The sequence below is a fragment of the Brienomyrus brachyistius genome, chromosome 4, assembly GCF_023856365.1.
Source record: "Brienomyrus brachyistius isolate T26 chromosome 4, BBRACH_0.4, whole genome shotgun sequence".
Classification (NCBI taxonomy): domain Eukaryota; kingdom Metazoa; phylum Chordata; class Actinopteri; order Osteoglossiformes; family Mormyridae; genus Brienomyrus; species Brienomyrus brachyistius.
Window position 1 is genome coordinate 5,561,414 of NC_064536.1, and position 17,517 is coordinate 5,578,930.

Here is a 17,517-nt window from a genome sequence, read left to right on the forward strand (position 1 = left end):
CCTCCGTTACTACCCACGTAGTCTAGTGCAGTGTTTCTCAATAGGGTCCTCAGGGACCCACAGACGGTCAGCATTTTTTTCTCCATTCCAAACTGTGGACTGTCTGGGGGTCCCCAAGGATTGGGTTGAGAAACACTAGCCTTGTGTGATAGTCATATCTGTTTGCTAAAATTCTGGACACGTTGACTGGAGTCTGTATCTGGTTTTGGGTGGGTGGTTGGAGGGTTCAGGGATCAAATCTCCTCCAAAGAAGATCTTTGGATGAAGCTTTGAGGTGGTGATGAGTTAAACCTTTTCACCAGATCAAATTGGCGGTTCACTGATCATTTCCCCTTTCCCTGTCACGCCAGATGGCTCGATCTCGCTGACAAAAGATGACGGTAAGCTGGAGAACGGGCAGTCACCGGGACCCTTGGGTGGCACGCTGGAGTGCGATGGGGTCGATCACGCCTACCGGGGGCTGACCCCCTCCGAGCTCATCGACGGCACGGGTGAGTCCATCTCGCAGTTGTAATGCTGTGTTGTTGCATGATTGCACAATACTGTGCAAAAGGCTTAGGCAGTCAAAGAAAATGGTGTTTAAATGATCTTCATTTTGGTGTTAAACTGTGACATTTTGTCTCTCAGGTGTGTCAGCTTAGCAGTTTCAGAACCTCCCCTAGATTCAACCCAGTATTTGCAGCAGGCTTCCAATGCATTTTACATTACATTTATATATTTTGTGTTTCGACCATTAGCAGATCTCATATGGCTTATCAATACCTAATTGAGTTAACTAATTAAGTTATTTTATTAATTTGGCTGGTGCTGAACAAATACATGGAATGCCTGGAGGTGCCCCCGAGGAGAGGTTTGGGAACTCAAATCTGTGTTCATCCAGCCACTTTTGGAGAACAAGAATTTCTTGTTGGCTTTTATTGTATTACTGTTAACAGTCTGACGTTAAATCATGTGGTTTTTTTTCTGAACAAATGTAAATTTACGTAAAACTATGTACATACTATGACAAACTGTTTAGTTCACTAGTGACATTAGCATCTGTGAACGACAGCAGAAGATCTAAACAAATAACTAACAATAACAATAAACAAAAAATAGTACAATTTATAGTATGGGATTTGGAGTAGTAGATATGGTTGTAATGTGTAGTTATAAAGTGGCGAGTGTGTAAAAAAGTATGAAATGTAACAGGACAGTTCAGACTAACAGCATTAGCATCTTGGAGTTTGTTTAAACTTTTGGCAGAATGTTTGTTTGTTTTCGTTTGCCTTGAGGTTAGTGTCTGGATGGCCCTTTAGCATTTGCCTGATGGGAGGGAGACAAACAGGTGTGTTTCCCTGTGACACACACAAGCGGTCACAACATGAGGCTACATTAGAGATCTGTCTTCATGTTCATTCTCGTCACACCTCTCTCCCCTGTTCCTCATTAGCCCCTGTGGAGTACCGTTCTTCCCTAGAAGGCGGAGTCTGTGTCCAGGACTCCACCCTCAAGCCCACCATCATCCTGCCCGCTAAAAAATCTAGTGAGAGCCAAGAGACCCCCGCCAAGCCGCCGCTGTTCCATAAGCAGCCCCCCGCGCTGCCACCCAAACCTTTCTCCAGAGTCCCCAACCACATCACGGGTGGGTCCCTCGTCATTTCCTTGTTGCTAAATTGGCTTGTGGGACTTTTGCTTACACAGGAATGTTCTGAGGGCAGATTGAAAAATGATTGGTTCAGAGAGATAACCAATTAGATTGTAGAGGAGGTGGGTCCAAGCAATTATAGGAGGCAGGACCAAGATATGTGATTTGCTGGTCTCACCTACTCTAGTTGTTTGGACCCACATCCTCTACAATCCGATTGGTTCGGAGAAATAACCAATTATTTTTCCTTCTGCCCTCAGAATTCATAACCTGAAGGTTGTGGGTTCAGGTCCCAGGAAGGAATCCATAGCAGTCATTTAACCTGATTTCCAGTAATTGCCCTGCTTTCTAAATGGTTTCAGCCTGTCAAAGTTAACGCATTGACGCCTTACAACTAATCTTAGTCACACTGCATTATTATTTAATTGATTGTTAACTTTAGTTGTATTAATTTTGATACTCCAGTTCAAGAACATTGTGAGCATAGATTGATAGATTAATAGCACACTTAATTGTGCACTTTGGTGTTTAATCACATACCCATTTATGTTACAATATCATCAAAGCATTTTTATAGTGTGTATATTCTGTGTAGAAATTAAAAAGTATTTCCTCACACATGATAACATTCATCTGATGCTTTTTCCAAAGCCGATTACAGTAGATGGAAAGGTGACGATTCATATGTGCTCTCTGGGATTTGAGCCCACAACCCTTTGTATTGGTTACTAAGTGCCCTACTTGTTGAGCTAGAGGAACTTGGTGTGTTAATTTTGACAGCACTGTCTCTTTCATTTATTTTTACAGTGTTGCATTTCTTTATGGTTATGTGTGAAAGATAATTTGTAATTTTTTATTACATTATAATGTTGTTCCTATATTATTTATTGCGTTGCTCATTGTTCAATATAATAAGTCTTATTTCTTTATATGGTTTAGTATTTATAAAATGGCTTTATATTAAAGTGCAATCTGCCCCGGTTTGCTCCTTCCCCAGATTTGGGGCAGCCTATCAAGCTGCCCTGCCTCGGCCCCAAGCTCTCCCCCCCCCTGCCCCCCAAGAAGGTGATGATCTGCATGCCGGCGTCGGGCCTGGATCCGCCGCTGCCCTCCTTCGCCCAGCGTGTGTCGGCGGTGCCGCCCGCGCCCTACCACGCCAGCCTGCTGCCCACGCCACTGCCGGGCCACGCGCTGCAGTATGGCACGCTGCCTGTGCCCGTGCGGCCGCCCAGCCGCGTCATCGAGGAGCTCAACAAGACGCTGGCGCTCACCATGCAGCGGCTCGAGAGGTGTGTACAGCCCCCGTGTGGTGCCAGCTCGCCTGCTGCCCCCCTGTGGCGCCTTGCATGTTCCTGTGTGCCCCTCTGTACTCCGTGTGCTGTACTCTCTCATGCCCTCCCCGTACTTGGTCCTTCATCTTACCCCTTTCTGGGTCTATGTGTCTATTCTCTCTCCCCCTGTTCTTTCTCTTCCATCTCTCCCCCTGCTCTTTCTCTTACTCCATCTTTCTCCCCTCCATCTCTCCCCTGTTCTCTCCCCTGTCTCTCCCCTCTTCTCGCTCTCCTGTCTCTTCCCCTGCTATCTCTCTCGCCTCCATCTCTCCCTGTTCTCTCGCTCCTCTCTCTACTCCAGCTCTCTCCTCCATCTCTCCCCCTGCTCAGTCTCTTTACTCCATCTTCCTCCCCTCCGCCTCTCCCTCTGCTCTCTCTTCTCTCTCCCCTGCTCTCTCACCCCTCCAGCTATCCTCCTGCTCACTCTCTCCTCTGTCTTTCCCCATCCTTCATTTTGCCCTACTTCTCGTCCATTCAGTCCTTCGTCTTCCCCTCTTTCCCACTCTGTTATTTCTCCTCTGTCCTCTTTACCTTTTGCTGTGTTCCTGGTCTGCTTCACATCTTTACCTCTCTACATTTTTCTCTGTGCCGTTAATGACCCTGACTGCTCCACTAGAGACCACAGACAGCAGTGGGGGGTGTTGTAATGAGTGCAGCCCCCCGGTTACAGTCACGGACCTGCGTCACACAACTGGGGGTGGGGGTCCTGTTCTTGTCCCTTGGAGCGCGGAGCTTAATCGCAATGGCTGTACTGAAGGGTGGAAGTTTAAAAAATAAGAACATCTTCTAAGTGACTGAAAGACTCAGTGCTGGCTCTGTTTCGCTCTCTGCGATTTGGCCCAGAACTCCGAGCCCCAAGTAAAGCCGATCCCGTTCACAGATGGGAGCAGCAGCCACCCGGCCAGGTCACGTGACTGAGTCTCCAGGAAGAACAAGGACATGGTTTGGGTCTTTCTGTGAAGCCTGGGGTTCTGATGAGATGTAGGAGAACTTCTGGGCAGAATTAAACTACTAGAGTAGAGGGTGCAATTAAATGAGATTTGGTCTGTTAGAAATTCTTTTGGAGCCTCGGAAGGTAGGATCATTATGCATGAGATATTTTAATATTTTAATATATTATATTAATATTTATGGATATTGTTTGTGTGTTTTCATTATTAGAGAACTTATTTTTAACTGAATTTAAGCCATTTTACTCTATAAAATTGCCTGCTCTAGCTAGCTTTTTAAATTGTATTATTCTTGTGTGGGCTAGAAAGGGCTGTTTAAAGGTTTCCGGAGTCCGTATGAACCAACGGCGACACATACTGCTGCGTACCGTACGGCATTTAATGTTATGGCAAAATTCAGTGCTTTCTTGTCGAAGCTTGATGTGCTTTGTTGAAAAGCCCATTCCTCTTAGATGTTCGGCTGATTGATTGATTGATTGATTGATGGCTTGGTGGGCAAATAGGAGGCAGCCCACCGTCCATCATTAGTTTCTCTGGCATCTCGCTAGGACATGGATTGCAGACGCTGAGGTCAGAGGTCACGGTCCTTCAGAGTTTGGTTGTGACTGCTGGGCGATGAGATTGCGGCTGTGTGGGCGGACCGGGAAGAAAAGCCCCCCCCCAGCCACCCACCCAACTCGCTTCCGCTTCAGGGAAAGGTTAGCAATGCCTTTCGGTACGAGCGAACTGGGTCAGCCGCCAGCTCTGGCACGCAGGACAGGATGAGCTCAGCCCTGCCAGCCCCCCGGGCACAGGGCCTGCTTCTGAGGTGATGGGCCACCACCACGGGGCATCACAGACCCCGGGAGTCAGGTGCCCTCCCCTGACCCCGAAAATGCTCTTGTCCCGAACCCCCTTAAGACACCTGTGCTGCGGTGCTCAGCGTTAGGGCAGGGAAGGAAGGGGTTAAACTCTGCTGGGACAAATCGGACCCATGCTGACTGTACATCTGAACCTGGAGCGGATTACAGAAATACTTATTGTCCTATGGTTCTCTGAGTGATTTGTTATGTCAACCCTTATAAGAAAGGCAGACGTTTCGGCATGGATTCGATCCATCATGCTCAGGGATGCTGGGTAACTGTGCCGGGGGTGTCTTGTAGGGAGGGGCTATTTGTAAGCATCTCTTTACACTATGAAGATAGGGATGTGGAGTGGCCCGGGAGCGCGGCCATGACACAGGGTACATGACTGTTTTCCAGTAGAGTTCATGCGGCACTTCCTGTTTGCCAGCTGCAGTAAGAGGGCGGGGCCCCGTGATGCACTGGTGCCTCAGATTTTTTGTGACCCCCCGCTCTGCTTGTCTCGCATTCTTGTAGTCGGTCCGCAGCAAGCAAGCGTGGGGGACGAAGGCTCAGTCTCGGCCATTTTTAGGGGACTATCTGACGTGTTCTGATCCGTTCCTGCTCCCCCCGAGGGACCCCTGCACCCTACCACCCTGTCTCCCGTCATATGAAACTCGGAGGGAGCCTCGCACCCCCACACTGCGAGGAGGACGGGGTGCTTTTCAGGTCATGGGGCTGCGCGGGGATTTAAATTTTCGCTAAACCTGTTCCTATTCATCCCTCTTGTGGGGCATGAAAGCTGTTTTGTCAGAATAAAATTGCAGTGAGTGAGAGATGTAGGGAGGATTTTCCTGCAAGCAGATCCGCTTGACAGGGATAATAAAAAAATGCCCCCCCCCCAAATATGGGGTCATGACAGTGTCACTAACAGTAGCATAGGTGAGGGAAAGAGTGAAACACACCAAACAAACCTGGTCCCTGATTTCATGGACTCTCTCCGGTTTGTGTCCTCACCCCCCCCCCCCCCCCCCCCCCAGCTCAGCGATGCACGTGGGCCAGTGCCCCCTACAGGACAGCCGGACGCTGCCCTCCATGCTGATCGAGTGTGAGGACGACAAAGAAAATGTTCCAGATGGCTCGGACTACGAGGACCTGCCCAGCATGTACAAGGACCAGGACGAGGAGGAGGACGACGAGGATGAAGACGAAGACGACTCAATCTTCACAAGTAAGAGCGCCACCCTGTGGTGGTGATTAGCATACCGTGGTCTCGTGTGTGGGGAGTTGAGAGGCAGAAATCATGTGATCGTGTTGCCAGGTGAACGGCCACTAGGGGGTTCAGCAGGGCATGATATTTCCGGAGACCATTTGAGTCTGTACCCCCCAGGCTTGGGTAGATTTTATTTCTCCATGTATTTCACGTCCCATGATTCATGACTACCCCCCCCCCCCCCCCAATGGGTCACTGCATGCGCTTGCAGAAGATCAGGTGACCAGTGACATCAAGAACAGCACTTACGTACTGACCTGTGACCCTGGGTCCCTGGGCTCTCAAGTGTAATTTAGACCCTCTTCACGTTGGTCCAGGCCAATCGCTTTGGAGCAGGCCGGAAAGCTCCGCCTTCCCCGGCCAACACTCTCAGCCAATGACACTGTGAGTCTGAAGGAACGCGGCGGTGTTTCCTGCAACGAGCAGCAGTCCATCGCTCTGGCCTTTTCGAGCTCCCCAGGGACTCAGGCTGTGTTTACTGCTTAAACAGGCAGCATGGGGGGGGGGGGGGTGTTGGGAGTGTGTCTGGTAGACAAATATGGCGGGGGGGGGGTCCCTGTGGAAGGGCAAACCATAGCTGAGATGAATTACTAGCGGGATTGTGTGGTATGCATACACCTTAAGGACTTTCTGGAAACTGGGTTTGTCTTATGAAGTTGTCAGTGAGCAGAAGGGGTAGTTGTCCCCCCCCCCCCCCCCCCCCCCCCAGTCCCCGCAGTGACTGGAGTCCATGTCTATACATTACTGATTGCTAACAGCCGTTGTCTGTGGTTATCATTTCACTTATGTCTTGGTACTTTTTTGTTTATGGAGGTAAAGAGGGTTTCGTCTTGAGTGTTTATTAAAGCGATGTCAGTGTGACACGCACACGAGGTGAGGTGAGTGACCCCACACCCCCCGCCCCCCAGGCTCGTTGGCGCTGAAGGTGCTGAGGAAGGACTCCCTGGCTGTCAAGCTGAGCAACCGGCCGTCGCAGCGCGAGCTGGAGGAGAAGAACATCCTGCCCATGCAGACGGACGAGGAACGGCTGGAGATGCGGCAGCAGATCGGCACCAAGCTTACGCGGTACGGGGGCCCTATGTCTGTCCGCCGAGCATGCCGTCCCTCTGTCCGCGGCGGCCGAGCACGCCGTCCCTCTGTCCGCGGCGGCCGAGCGCGCCGTCCCTCTGTCCGTGGCGGCCGAGCGCGCCGTCCCTCTGTCTCTTTCTCCCACACCCTCGCTCGTTGGCTCACTGTCTTTCCTCTCCCTCGCTCTCTCCCTCTTTGTCACTTGCTCTCTCTCCTACTTTTCTTCTCCCTCATTCACCCCCTCACTCTGTCTCTCGCCCTCCATCGCTCTCTCTCCCCCTCACTCACTTTCTCTCCCTCGCCCCCGCTCGCTTTCTCTCTTCTTTGCTCTGTCTCTCACTGTTTTTCACTTTCCCTCAATCTATCTTGTTCCGTCTGTCCTGATTGCTCTGTCTCTTTCTTCCTCTCCCTCTTCCTGCCTTTCTCTCTCCCTCGCTCTTTCTCTCCCTTATTCTCCCTCGCCCTTGTTTTACCTCTCTCTCTCCCTCGCTCTTTCTCTCCCACTCTCTTGTTCTCATACTTCCATTCTTTCCAGCCCATATGTGTCCTCCTACAGTTACCCTCACTTTCGAATGCCCATAAGCTGTATTATTTACAAACTCATCCCCATATTCAGTTACGTCTCTCTTAAATGACACCTCCACTGTGAGGCGTTTCTTGTATCACTTTTATGAAATCTGATCTTCCCACCTGACTAAACAGGGTTGAACGCTTCCCTCAAAGGTACAACTTAGTCCTGCTGGGGACCTCGGTAACAAACCCAGTCCTTCGCATGTCCCATCCGTGGCAGCAGGCAGCACGTTTAGCAACCAGGGTGATTTGCTCCTTTCCGTCAGAGGATTTGGGAAGCGGCCAGTCCGGATTGTATGGGATCTGCTGGGGAGTCTGTCGTCAGGGAAGCGATCAGACGCCCGATGCTGCTGTCAAGGGGGAGATGGGGGCTGTTCTGCAAACTCTACAGAGGCAGCATGGCTGACGTGCGCGTGGCATACATGGGGGTGGTTCTGTTAGGAGATGAAGGACACCTGTGCAGGGGGGAAGATAATCCTTATCTGACAGGTAACGGCAGTGCAGTGCGTGATTTAGCTTGTTTCTCTGAAAACGGCTGAAGGGGGGGGATTGGCTTTTATTCTGAAGTTCCATTCATCTAGGTGGGGGGGGAAGGGGCAGTATTTATCAGTATATGTTCCACGGTGAAACTGAAATGCTTTAAACTGGTGCAGAGCAGATGACCTATTCTGGAGCCTTGCTGAAAATGGAGCCGTCCCACTTTCAGTGCGATACCCCTGGGACGGGCCGTGCCAATGGGGCCAGCGGGGGGGGGGGGTTTAAGACGGAGAGCGTGAAGGGGTTTACGTCTTCTAGGCAGGCAGGTTCGAGGGTGTGGATTTGTGACCAGATGCAGCAGGGATGCAGAAGGGGTCAGCTGTTGTACCATTACACAGTCCCAGTGCTGCTTCAGTAATCGTCTGGCTGCATTCACCATTCATGTGTGAAAACGAGAGTCTGCTGAGCTCTCAGAATGACAGCGATGTGGTGGGGAACTGCGGTTTGACCTCAGGAGGCCCCCGGCCTGTGATGCGAGTTTCAGGCCTGGCTGTTTGATGGTTCTGGCTCAGGCTCAGTCATTTCTCACAGCCTCCCGCTTCGGGCTGCCAAGCTGAGGACAGACTCGGAGAGCAGCACAGACCGAAAGTAGACGGATATAAAAACGCTTCTGTGTTTATATTTTCCTAAAATCTGATTCAGATCAACCTGACATCCCAGTACTGATACGGGCTTCAACTTTCGTCCGCTCCACCCTGCCCACCGCCCCATAACCTGAACTGATGGTGCCTTCTGTGAGGAGACACGATCTCATTGGTAGTCAGTGTCCACGGAAACAGCCGGCCCCACGCAGGCAAGAGTGGCTTGGCCAATAGAACCCTTTCTCTGATGCGGTATGATCTCGGTATCTGTCACCGAGGCTGTGACATCCGAGGGTGTCAGAGACAGAATAGCTAAGGTGTGACCTGGGGCGGGAAACCCCAAATGGCAGGGGCGATCCGGGGTGCAATGCTCACTTCACATATTTCGGGAGGTTGGATGCTGATGTGTCAATCAGCCAGACATTGATTGTTGGAAAAAAAAAACTGTACCCTGAAAAGTTCTGCATATGTGTAACTGAACTAGCTTACCGAAATGTTCTGGGACCAAAACTCCCCTGGAAATTAAACGCGCAGATTTAGGGGATAACAGAAACTCGTCACAAACACCTATGCTGATCAGCGCCATCTAGCTGCCGGAGGACCACCTTCCCGCTTTTCCAAGACCGGGAGGGGGTTTGATTTCTGGACTCCACATCCATCCTGCTGGGTGGTGGGGGGGGGGGTTATGCTGCAAGATGGGAAGATTAATGGAGAAGAGGAGGCTTCTGGGCGTGATCAGGTTCACCTTGTGTGCTCCGGGAACCAAAAACTGGTCAATTGCAGTTAATCTGCTACAGCGTGAGCCGGCCTCCGTAGGCAGTGACCCCAGCTTTCGTCCTGTGACTTCCTGTCTGTCTCTTGTCCCGCAGGAGACTGAGTCAGCGCCCCACGGCGGAGGAGCTGGAACAGAGGAACATCCTGAAACGTGAGTCTCCATTGACTCCGCCCCCATCTGTTCCCTGCCACGGATTCGGTGTTCTGCAAATGAAAGCGGCAGGCGGTTTTGCCCAGTGTGCCTGCAGTGGAGGGGGGAGGCTGGGTGGCCTGGGGGCTTTTCTTGGGTTCGGCCTCTCTGAATGGATGCCTCTGACTCTCTGCCCCCTCCCCCCAGCGAGAAATGAACAGGAAGAACTGGAAGAGAAGAGGGAGATTAAGCGGAAGCTGACAAGGAAGGTGAGACACGGCTGTGGCCGCCTCGGGGCTCCTGCTCTCGCTCTCTCCGAGGGCGGATAGTGCGCACATGCACGCTCATGCTCACGCTGCTGCCCCCTGCTGGAGCGGACCGCACACTGCACCCTGTCACATAAATCTAGCACAAGTCCAGCAAACCCAATCGTGGGGGGAGGTCCGAAAATCATTTTATTTTGGTTGCAGGTTTTTCGACCCCCCCCCCCGCCCCTCCCACCCCACCTCCCCATCACATTTTAGCATGGTTAAACGTTACTCCTGTAAGCTTATGGCTTAACCAGACCGCGGTGGTTGCGTCGGACCGGATGCGGCAGCCCCTGGGCTGCGCAGGCAGGACGCAATGCCTCCTCCGTGTTTCTATGTGAGAAGAGGAGTGTTGGCGTGCGTGAGCTGGGAGCCTGGGGCCCGTTGCTATAGCAACGTGAATCATTTACTTCTGGGCTCATAAGTACTATCAGATAAACGTTCTGTCTTCGCCACTTTAGAAAATAGGTTTTTTTTTTTTTTTTTCATTTTTTTGATAATTCTTCCCACAAATTGCATCTCTGCAAATGAAAGGCGGCTATGTGAACGGTGCTGTTGCTCTGGTTCCAACTGACTGTCGTATGACTGGTGTGACAGTCTTGGCATGTGTGTGAACCCAGCATTTCTGACACCCCCCCCGTGTCCTGTGTGGAAGTTTTAAACCTGCTTGCTGGGTGGGGGTGGGGGCTGTCTTTGCGAGGGTTGATTCGGGGGTCCGGCCGTCACAGTGAGGCAGAAGGAGGCGTGTTTTTGCCGCAGCGTGGCAGCTCCGGTCTGAGTGGCCCCTCCCTCACTGCTCGTCGTTCTGCTGTCCCTGTAGCTGAGCCAAAGACCCACCGTGGAGGAGCTGAGGCAGGCCAAGATCCTGATCCGCTTCAGCGACTACGTGGAGGTCGCCGATGCCCAGGACTACGACCGGCGCGCAGACAAGCCGTGGACGCGGCTCACGGCGGCCGACAAGGTGAATGGCGGGGGAACCCCGTGTCGGGGGTTGGGAAGTCGCAGGTTCGAATCCCAAGGTCAGCAGAGTAATTTCAGGCCCCTGAGCAAGGCCCTTGAACCCCAATCGTTCCAGAGTCAGACAGACACTGCCTTCCTTAAGAATACGTAAACGTTTACGGCACTTTGGATGAAAATGCCTGCTCAATAAAGCAAAATGGAAAATTAAATGAAATCAAATATGCGTGATCAGTGCGGCTGCGTCTGAGGTCGCGTGACTCTCTGGAAGCCGCTAATCAGCTCCCGATTTAATACGGCTCGAATGTAAGTCCGCACCGCTGTGATACGGAGCGCAGGCCCCCAGGCGGAGCGAGGGAAAGCTAATCAGGATCACGCAGGGGACGTACGGCCTCACCTGGAGCAGCGGATGAGCCAGGCAAAGGCGAGGCACCTCATCCCCCATCTGTTAATTAAGACGGTCCCCAGGGACTTGGGAGGCCGCCTCTGTTCCACGTCGATGCGAACGCAGAAGAGGCCGGACCTGCAGCGCAGGCCTGCCTTTCCCCCCGGCACCATGGGACAGGCCTCGTTGCCATGCACCGCTCGTATTGTACGCTGTTTTTACTCCTGCTGACTCGGAGGCTCCGACGGCACGTCCCACTTACGCGGTATCAGAGACTCGGGATGGGGGTCTGCCTCAGCCGGCGCTTTGGATCCAAATCCTTATCTCGTATGCTGCAGAAATTACTTATTAGACCTGCTGCTCCTTAGCTGGGTATTTTTTTAAATATTGGCTTTCCAACCGTAGCTTTTGCAGACAGCCTGTACACCTAGCCACCTACTCCCGGCACTGTTCCCCTCTTAATACTACACTTTAAAATGTGCACTGCCCCCTGGTGGACAGGCACAGTCACTGCAACACACTTCAGCCAGATGGGCACTTGGTATGGGAGTTGGACCTTGAGAAACGGGGCCACGGCACTGCATTGCATAACGGCCCATTACGTCGGAAGAACGGATGATGCCATAAGATCCAGGCTCCATCTTGCTACCTCAGACTCCCTTGGTGATGCACTGTAAGGCTGCTTTTCCACTGCACCCGCTACTGCACTTTTGGTACTTCAAAAAAGTATCAAAAATATGGTGCTACCTGTGTTTTTCCACTGACGTTAAAACTGGTACCAGCACTGAATGACATCAGTGCAAGGCAAGCTATTTTGTACTGAATTCGAAAAATGGCTGTAGTAATAGGACTGGGCGATGTGCGATATTAATACCAACACTGCATGTTACGCACATACAATTCTCATATCGCAAAGACCGCGATAGTCAGCTGGGTTGAGATCAGACTTCTTCATACTGTCTGGACAGTATAACGCAGGCGGGTTTAAGTGTCGCGCAAATATTTTTACTCTGTCAAAAGGAACAAAACTTAGCAAGCCTTATAATTTTAATGATCATTCCTTTTCAATATTATCTAATATATATATTTTTTAAAAAACAGTGTAAAGTTAAGTGCTGCTGCTTTTGCGTGAGCTCTGATTGCTGTCTGAGCCCGTCATAAATGTTTTCACGCTTGATGTTTAAGTCATTCCTAGTCAGGTTTGTGAGAAATGTATTTATTGTGAACCCAATATTTATTGCAACAGAATCATTTTGAGATATTTGAAATTTTTCCAATATTGTGCAGCCCTAGTATATTGCAACAAACACTATTTTTGTTTCTTGTCATGCCATACACATCTCATTAACCGTTATTCTGACTCAGCCGCAGTTAAACTTGTTTTTACTTATTTTTTAACTTTTATTCTTGTGTTCTGAATTCGTAATGCTTTTTCAGGACGGCGAATGCATTTATCGTTTGAGGTGCGGGATATTTGCATAACCAATCGAGAATAAACACACTTGCAAGTCCCACCTTAAAGTACCGATAAGGTATCCCAGCTGGTTTGGTACTTTTGGTACTGGTACCTGACCGAAAATCAGTGGAAAAGGGAAGGTACTGATTTATTTATTTTTTTGGGTACGTACTGCAGCGGAAAAGCGTCCTAGTTGATTTCCCCAAGTTCTAAGACGGCCCCTTTTGACTGGGCTCTTCTTCACCCCTGGGGAGGAGAAAGCGCCTATTTCTGTGCTTTACGTTGATTGGGTAAAGCTGGGAAAAATGCAGTTACTTGAGTGGAGCGGTTTCTGAGACGCAGGTCCTGTGTAGCCTGTCTGAGATGAGATCACCGGTGACCTGTGATTGTAAACTGCTCGCCAGAAGTGTTTTGTGATGATTTCCTTTTTCTGGCCTCATTAAAATATCAGGATTTGGAGCTGGTCTGAGTAGGAAATGGGGGCAGATTTTTGTATAAAGGGTATGTGTTAATGGATAGTGTGTATTTGGCCAACCTGCATGAGTATGAGTGAATAGAGCGGCTGGGATAAGTTAATATTACAATTAAGCTCCAAATTAATGCGTACACAGCGAAACTGGAGCAACTTCCTCCTTTGAGGACTGAATTGTGTCAATGACTTCACTCATCAAATAAGCCACAGAAAATGTCCCCCCACCCGGTGAGGAACATGGAGCACTCCGATGGACCATGGAGTATTTTCACCTTCTCCTGGGGCTGCACAAATGATGTAGCTGCAGAATAAGCCTGATGTTCCTCCACTTTGATCCAGTCTCTCTGGCCGGCAGCGTGTTGTCGCTCCCCCCCCCCGCCCCCCACCAACTCAGAAATATCCCTCGCCTTTCAGGCAGCCATACGGAAGGAGCTCAACGAGTTCAAGAGCACCGAGATGGAGGTCCATGAATCCAGTCGCCATCTAACCAGGTTGGAGCATTTGCTGCTCTGTCATATTAAAAGTCCCCCCACGTTGTCCGTTTTTAATTAAGCGCTATTTCTGTACTTATTTTTAACATGAAGATGACCACGGTCGGATAAATGAGTCCAGATATTGTGTCATTAATGCTAATGAACGCCTACGGGTGCCCTATGTAGCGTTATGTCGCCCCTGAGGTTCTGCAAGATGTCTACGTGAGACAGAAGGACATCCTGCAGCACGTGTCCCACTTAATAGCTGCCATAAAGCCATGGATTACTCACCCGTTAAGCTGTGCTGCTCGTTAAATACAGCTCATCGGCTCTGTATCATCTGTGAAATGCCGTTTTGTAATTTTCCAGGTTCCACAGGCCGTAGAACTCCACCTTGGGCAAGATGCCACACGGGCATTACCCCCCCCCCCCCCCACCACCCCTCAGCCCCCCCACCGCCGCCCCCCAGCCTAAGAATCTGAAGTGCTGGATCTTAAGGTGCCCGTGTCCACGATGAGGTCACATCACTTCTGAATTGCCTTCCAACGCTTCGGACCAGCCTGTACTCCCTGTACAGACCTGATGACGAACAGAGGCACAGTCAGACACCCCTGCTCTCCGCCCCCCCGCCCCCCCCACCACCACAGCCTCACCTTGCTTAGATTAGCAGCTGCACGAAACGCAATCCCCTCGTACCCACTGCTGAGGTGGCAGGAGCGGAGGCAGGACGCCACCCGGATGCATCCTGCACTGCGTCCCTCCCCCAGCTCTCCCCAGAGACCGAACAGCCTGGAAGCTGTGAGGGTCTGACAAGCTGGGATTCCAGTGCAATAGTCCTCTACCTTAACCCGGTACAACGCCCCCTAGTGTCCACTGTGTTCATCCATTCATTGGCAGCACATTATTGAAGCTGTGGAGGATTCTGGGAAACTGCATTTGCCCACCCCTGTAATCCTCCTCCAAACACGAGGGTTGGCTCTCAAGGCTGAACCGGTAATGTCGATCTACTGCTAACTGTGAATCAAGTGCAGACAATGTTTGCATTTTTTTTTATGTACATTATGTTTATATTTAAGTACTAAAATATTATTTAAAGTACTGTGGTGCTTCAGATTTCCAACGGGACACTGAAAGTTCACTGTACAAATACAACAGGAAACATTAAGTCTCAGTTCAGAGGTCTGTTTGGGCTTTTTTTAATGGATCTACTTTGTTTTTAATTTTATTTCTCAAACTTTTCTTTTTTACTTCTGTCAAGGGATTTTGAAATCAGTACTGCCTTCTGTAGCTCTGTGGAGTGTGTATCCACGGGACTGGGTGTCGTCCAGGGATATTTTAATTTTAATTCATTTATTTTCACTGCTTTGTTCCGGTTGTCATTGCGTGTGTTGTTTAATTTTGGATAACGATAGCCAGCAAGTGTAGAAATAAACACATTGCGTGCCATCCTCAATCGAGAGAGACATTTTTAAAAATAATGTTGAAAGCAATATGCTGTAAGGCAGTAACGCCTGGGGAGGCTTCATAGCTGTACGATTTCTCTACTCATCGCTCCAGCGCACTGTAAAACCGTTTTAACATCCTTTGGCACATGCTGTGCGGTTTCCTTACTGGTAGGTCTATGTCTTGCATTGCATTTTTTTTTTTACAGAAAAGGACACAGTTCAAGACCATTTTCCACTCCCATAATGGATTAGTGCACCGATTTGGTCTTTTGTTTTGAGTGCATTATCCTTAAGCTAGCTGCAATACAGAAACGTGACTTTGTTTAATGTTGATAAGACTGCCCAAATTCAAATGTATAACAAGGTAAACTACCGCATCCTACCCCAATAAGGTTTCTGATCACTTCTGGAACGTGAAGCAAAAGATTAATAGTGAAATTCCCGAAATTCAGTTAAATGTATGAAGTTTTATTATAGATTGACTTGTTTATGGACTCGGAAAGTTAAGTAAATGCTTACAAAGAAGGCTCAGAATTTTCATGCTGTCCCATGTGAAGGATAATGATCGAACTCGGTGTGAGCGCGTGCTATCCTGCGTCACCCTTGATGTCTCCTCTCCAACTACGAGACGAGCTTAATTCCGTTACATTAATCACACTGCTGCGGCCTGGAACTTAATTCGATTATGGACAAAATTAATTTGGTACCCACTGTTCAAGCAACACGAGTTAAATGTAATTGCAAAATTGAATGTCAGATCTAAAAGGTACTGGAAATGTTATTTTTGATGAAGGCTTTTTTTTGTACTTCTGCTGTTTGTCGTTCTGTGCAAACAACGCACAATGCATACACGTTTAAAGCCGTTAGTGCAACGGAAGAGCCTTGTTCTCTTGTATTGTTGGAACGTGTATTCAGCAATAACTATGTTTGTTTTCTTTCGCTTGAACTCTGGAAGGCGAATGTTTGCCTCTAGCCACCGTTTCCTGAAAATATAGATGATTTGCCGCTGTAATGTAAAGCATTATCATGTCTACATTAAATGTTATGACCTCTTTGAAGTCCTGATGTTTTCGTAGAATTTGTGTGGATAAGACAGATTACGAAACGGCCTTAATTCCTTCTGTTGTGGTGTACGTTTTTTTTTTTTTTTTTTTGTTCCTCTGTTTTTCCATCGGTTTATCATTCAGATTAAAGGGAAATTTCACTGCCTTAAATATTTTGATGTAATAAACGATGGGTACTACTCATGATTGCGATTTACACCAAAAAACTCAGTAAAGACTTGAAGTGGTGTGAGTGATCTCTGGAATTCCAATCCATCCCGATTTATTCCCTTATAACCTTATAACCTGGGTTCCTGGGACTATCCGTCCTGTCAAAGCATTCCTCTACCTGACCGGTCCTTCTATAGAGAAATTTGTTGAGGAAAAGGTCAATATTTAATCAGTATTGAAAACTATTGTTACAGTGATTTGGCATTCAGTTATTTTTCTTGAGGCAATTTTGGTTAGAAATGTACCACAAAATACACTCCGATCGTATAATTTACACGATTTAAACTAAATTCCAAATCGGAAAGATTGTGAGTGTCCAGAGCACGCGTCGACTGGAAAAGCTAAGAAAACGGATATGCTTTGGTGTTTTGCAGGAATATCTGACCACTTTGCAGTCCAGTGATCCCAGTTAATGAACTTCCAAATCCTGAAGGAAAGTTTTCTGTCTCTAACGCTGTTTTAACGCTTTTTGCATCGCTGAACTTGTTTTCTCATCATCTTCCTCACGCAGGAAAAATGAAAGCTGCCTTTAATTTCAATTAGCTAAAAATCGGTTTGAACCTGCCCAGAAACGTAAAGTTCTCCAGTGCGGTGGATTCATTTAATGGCAACTATAGGGTCGATCCAGAAGATGCATTTAGACTTATGTAGGTGGTCTACTTGATAAATGGGGATAACTCCATCTTTTGAAATATCATACCCAGGCCAGCATGCCCCTTAACATTATGAATAAAATTAATTAAACTAATCTTGATATATATCTCTTGATAAATATTTCTCGGTGGGAGGCTGGTAACCTTTTAATCATAGTGACCTGCTTCTGCAATCATCTCCTATTCAGCCCCACAATGGTGTCCCGTTGAGATCGCGTTTTGTACTTCCAGTCAAACGCTTCCTCTTGCTTTCTCTAGAAAAGCAAATTGACTAACTCTGGAGAGCTTCAGAAGCCTGTCTCGGCGTTTCTGGTACGGGCGTATCCAGATCACATGTTTGTGAAATCCAGAAAATGTGAAGCTTTTATATCTTGTGAAGAAACTGAGGGAAATGAGGTTTACTCAAGCACAATTTATACTCGGAAATTCCCC

At 48.8% G+C, this 17,517-nt stretch overlaps 1 protein-coding gene across 3 annotated transcripts in view; it reads left to right on the forward strand.

Annotated features, from left to right (window-relative positions):
- Positions 1 to 14,162, forward strand: part of LOC125740734 (phosphatase and actin regulator 1-like) — a 51,554-nt gene extending 37,392 nt beyond the window's left edge. For 2 of the 3 annotated variants that reach the window (XM_049012295.1, XM_049012293.1), the window contains exons 4-14: positions 351 to 491; positions 1,280 to 1,327; positions 1,433 to 1,624; positions 2,625 to 2,916; positions 5,770 to 5,960; positions 6,911 to 7,067; positions 9,628 to 9,683; positions 9,870 to 9,931; positions 10,791 to 10,931; positions 13,655 to 13,731; positions 14,083 to 14,162. In XM_049012295.1, coding sequence (XP_048868252.1) covers positions 351 to 491; positions 1,280 to 1,327; positions 1,433 to 1,624; positions 2,625 to 2,916; positions 5,770 to 5,960; positions 6,911 to 7,067; positions 9,628 to 9,683; positions 9,870 to 9,931; positions 10,791 to 10,931; positions 13,655 to 13,731; positions 14,083 to 14,098 — 1,373 coding nt within the window. In that variant the 3' untranslated portion in view covers positions 14,099 to 14,162. The remainder of the gene's footprint in view (positions 1 to 350; positions 492 to 1,279; positions 1,328 to 1,432; positions 1,625 to 2,624; positions 2,917 to 5,769; positions 5,961 to 6,910; positions 7,068 to 9,627; positions 9,684 to 9,869; positions 9,932 to 10,790; positions 10,932 to 13,654; positions 13,732 to 14,082) is intronic. The other variant, XM_049012294.1, reaches the window with a different exon arrangement.
- Positions 14,163 to 17,517: the final 3,355 nt, after the last annotated feature.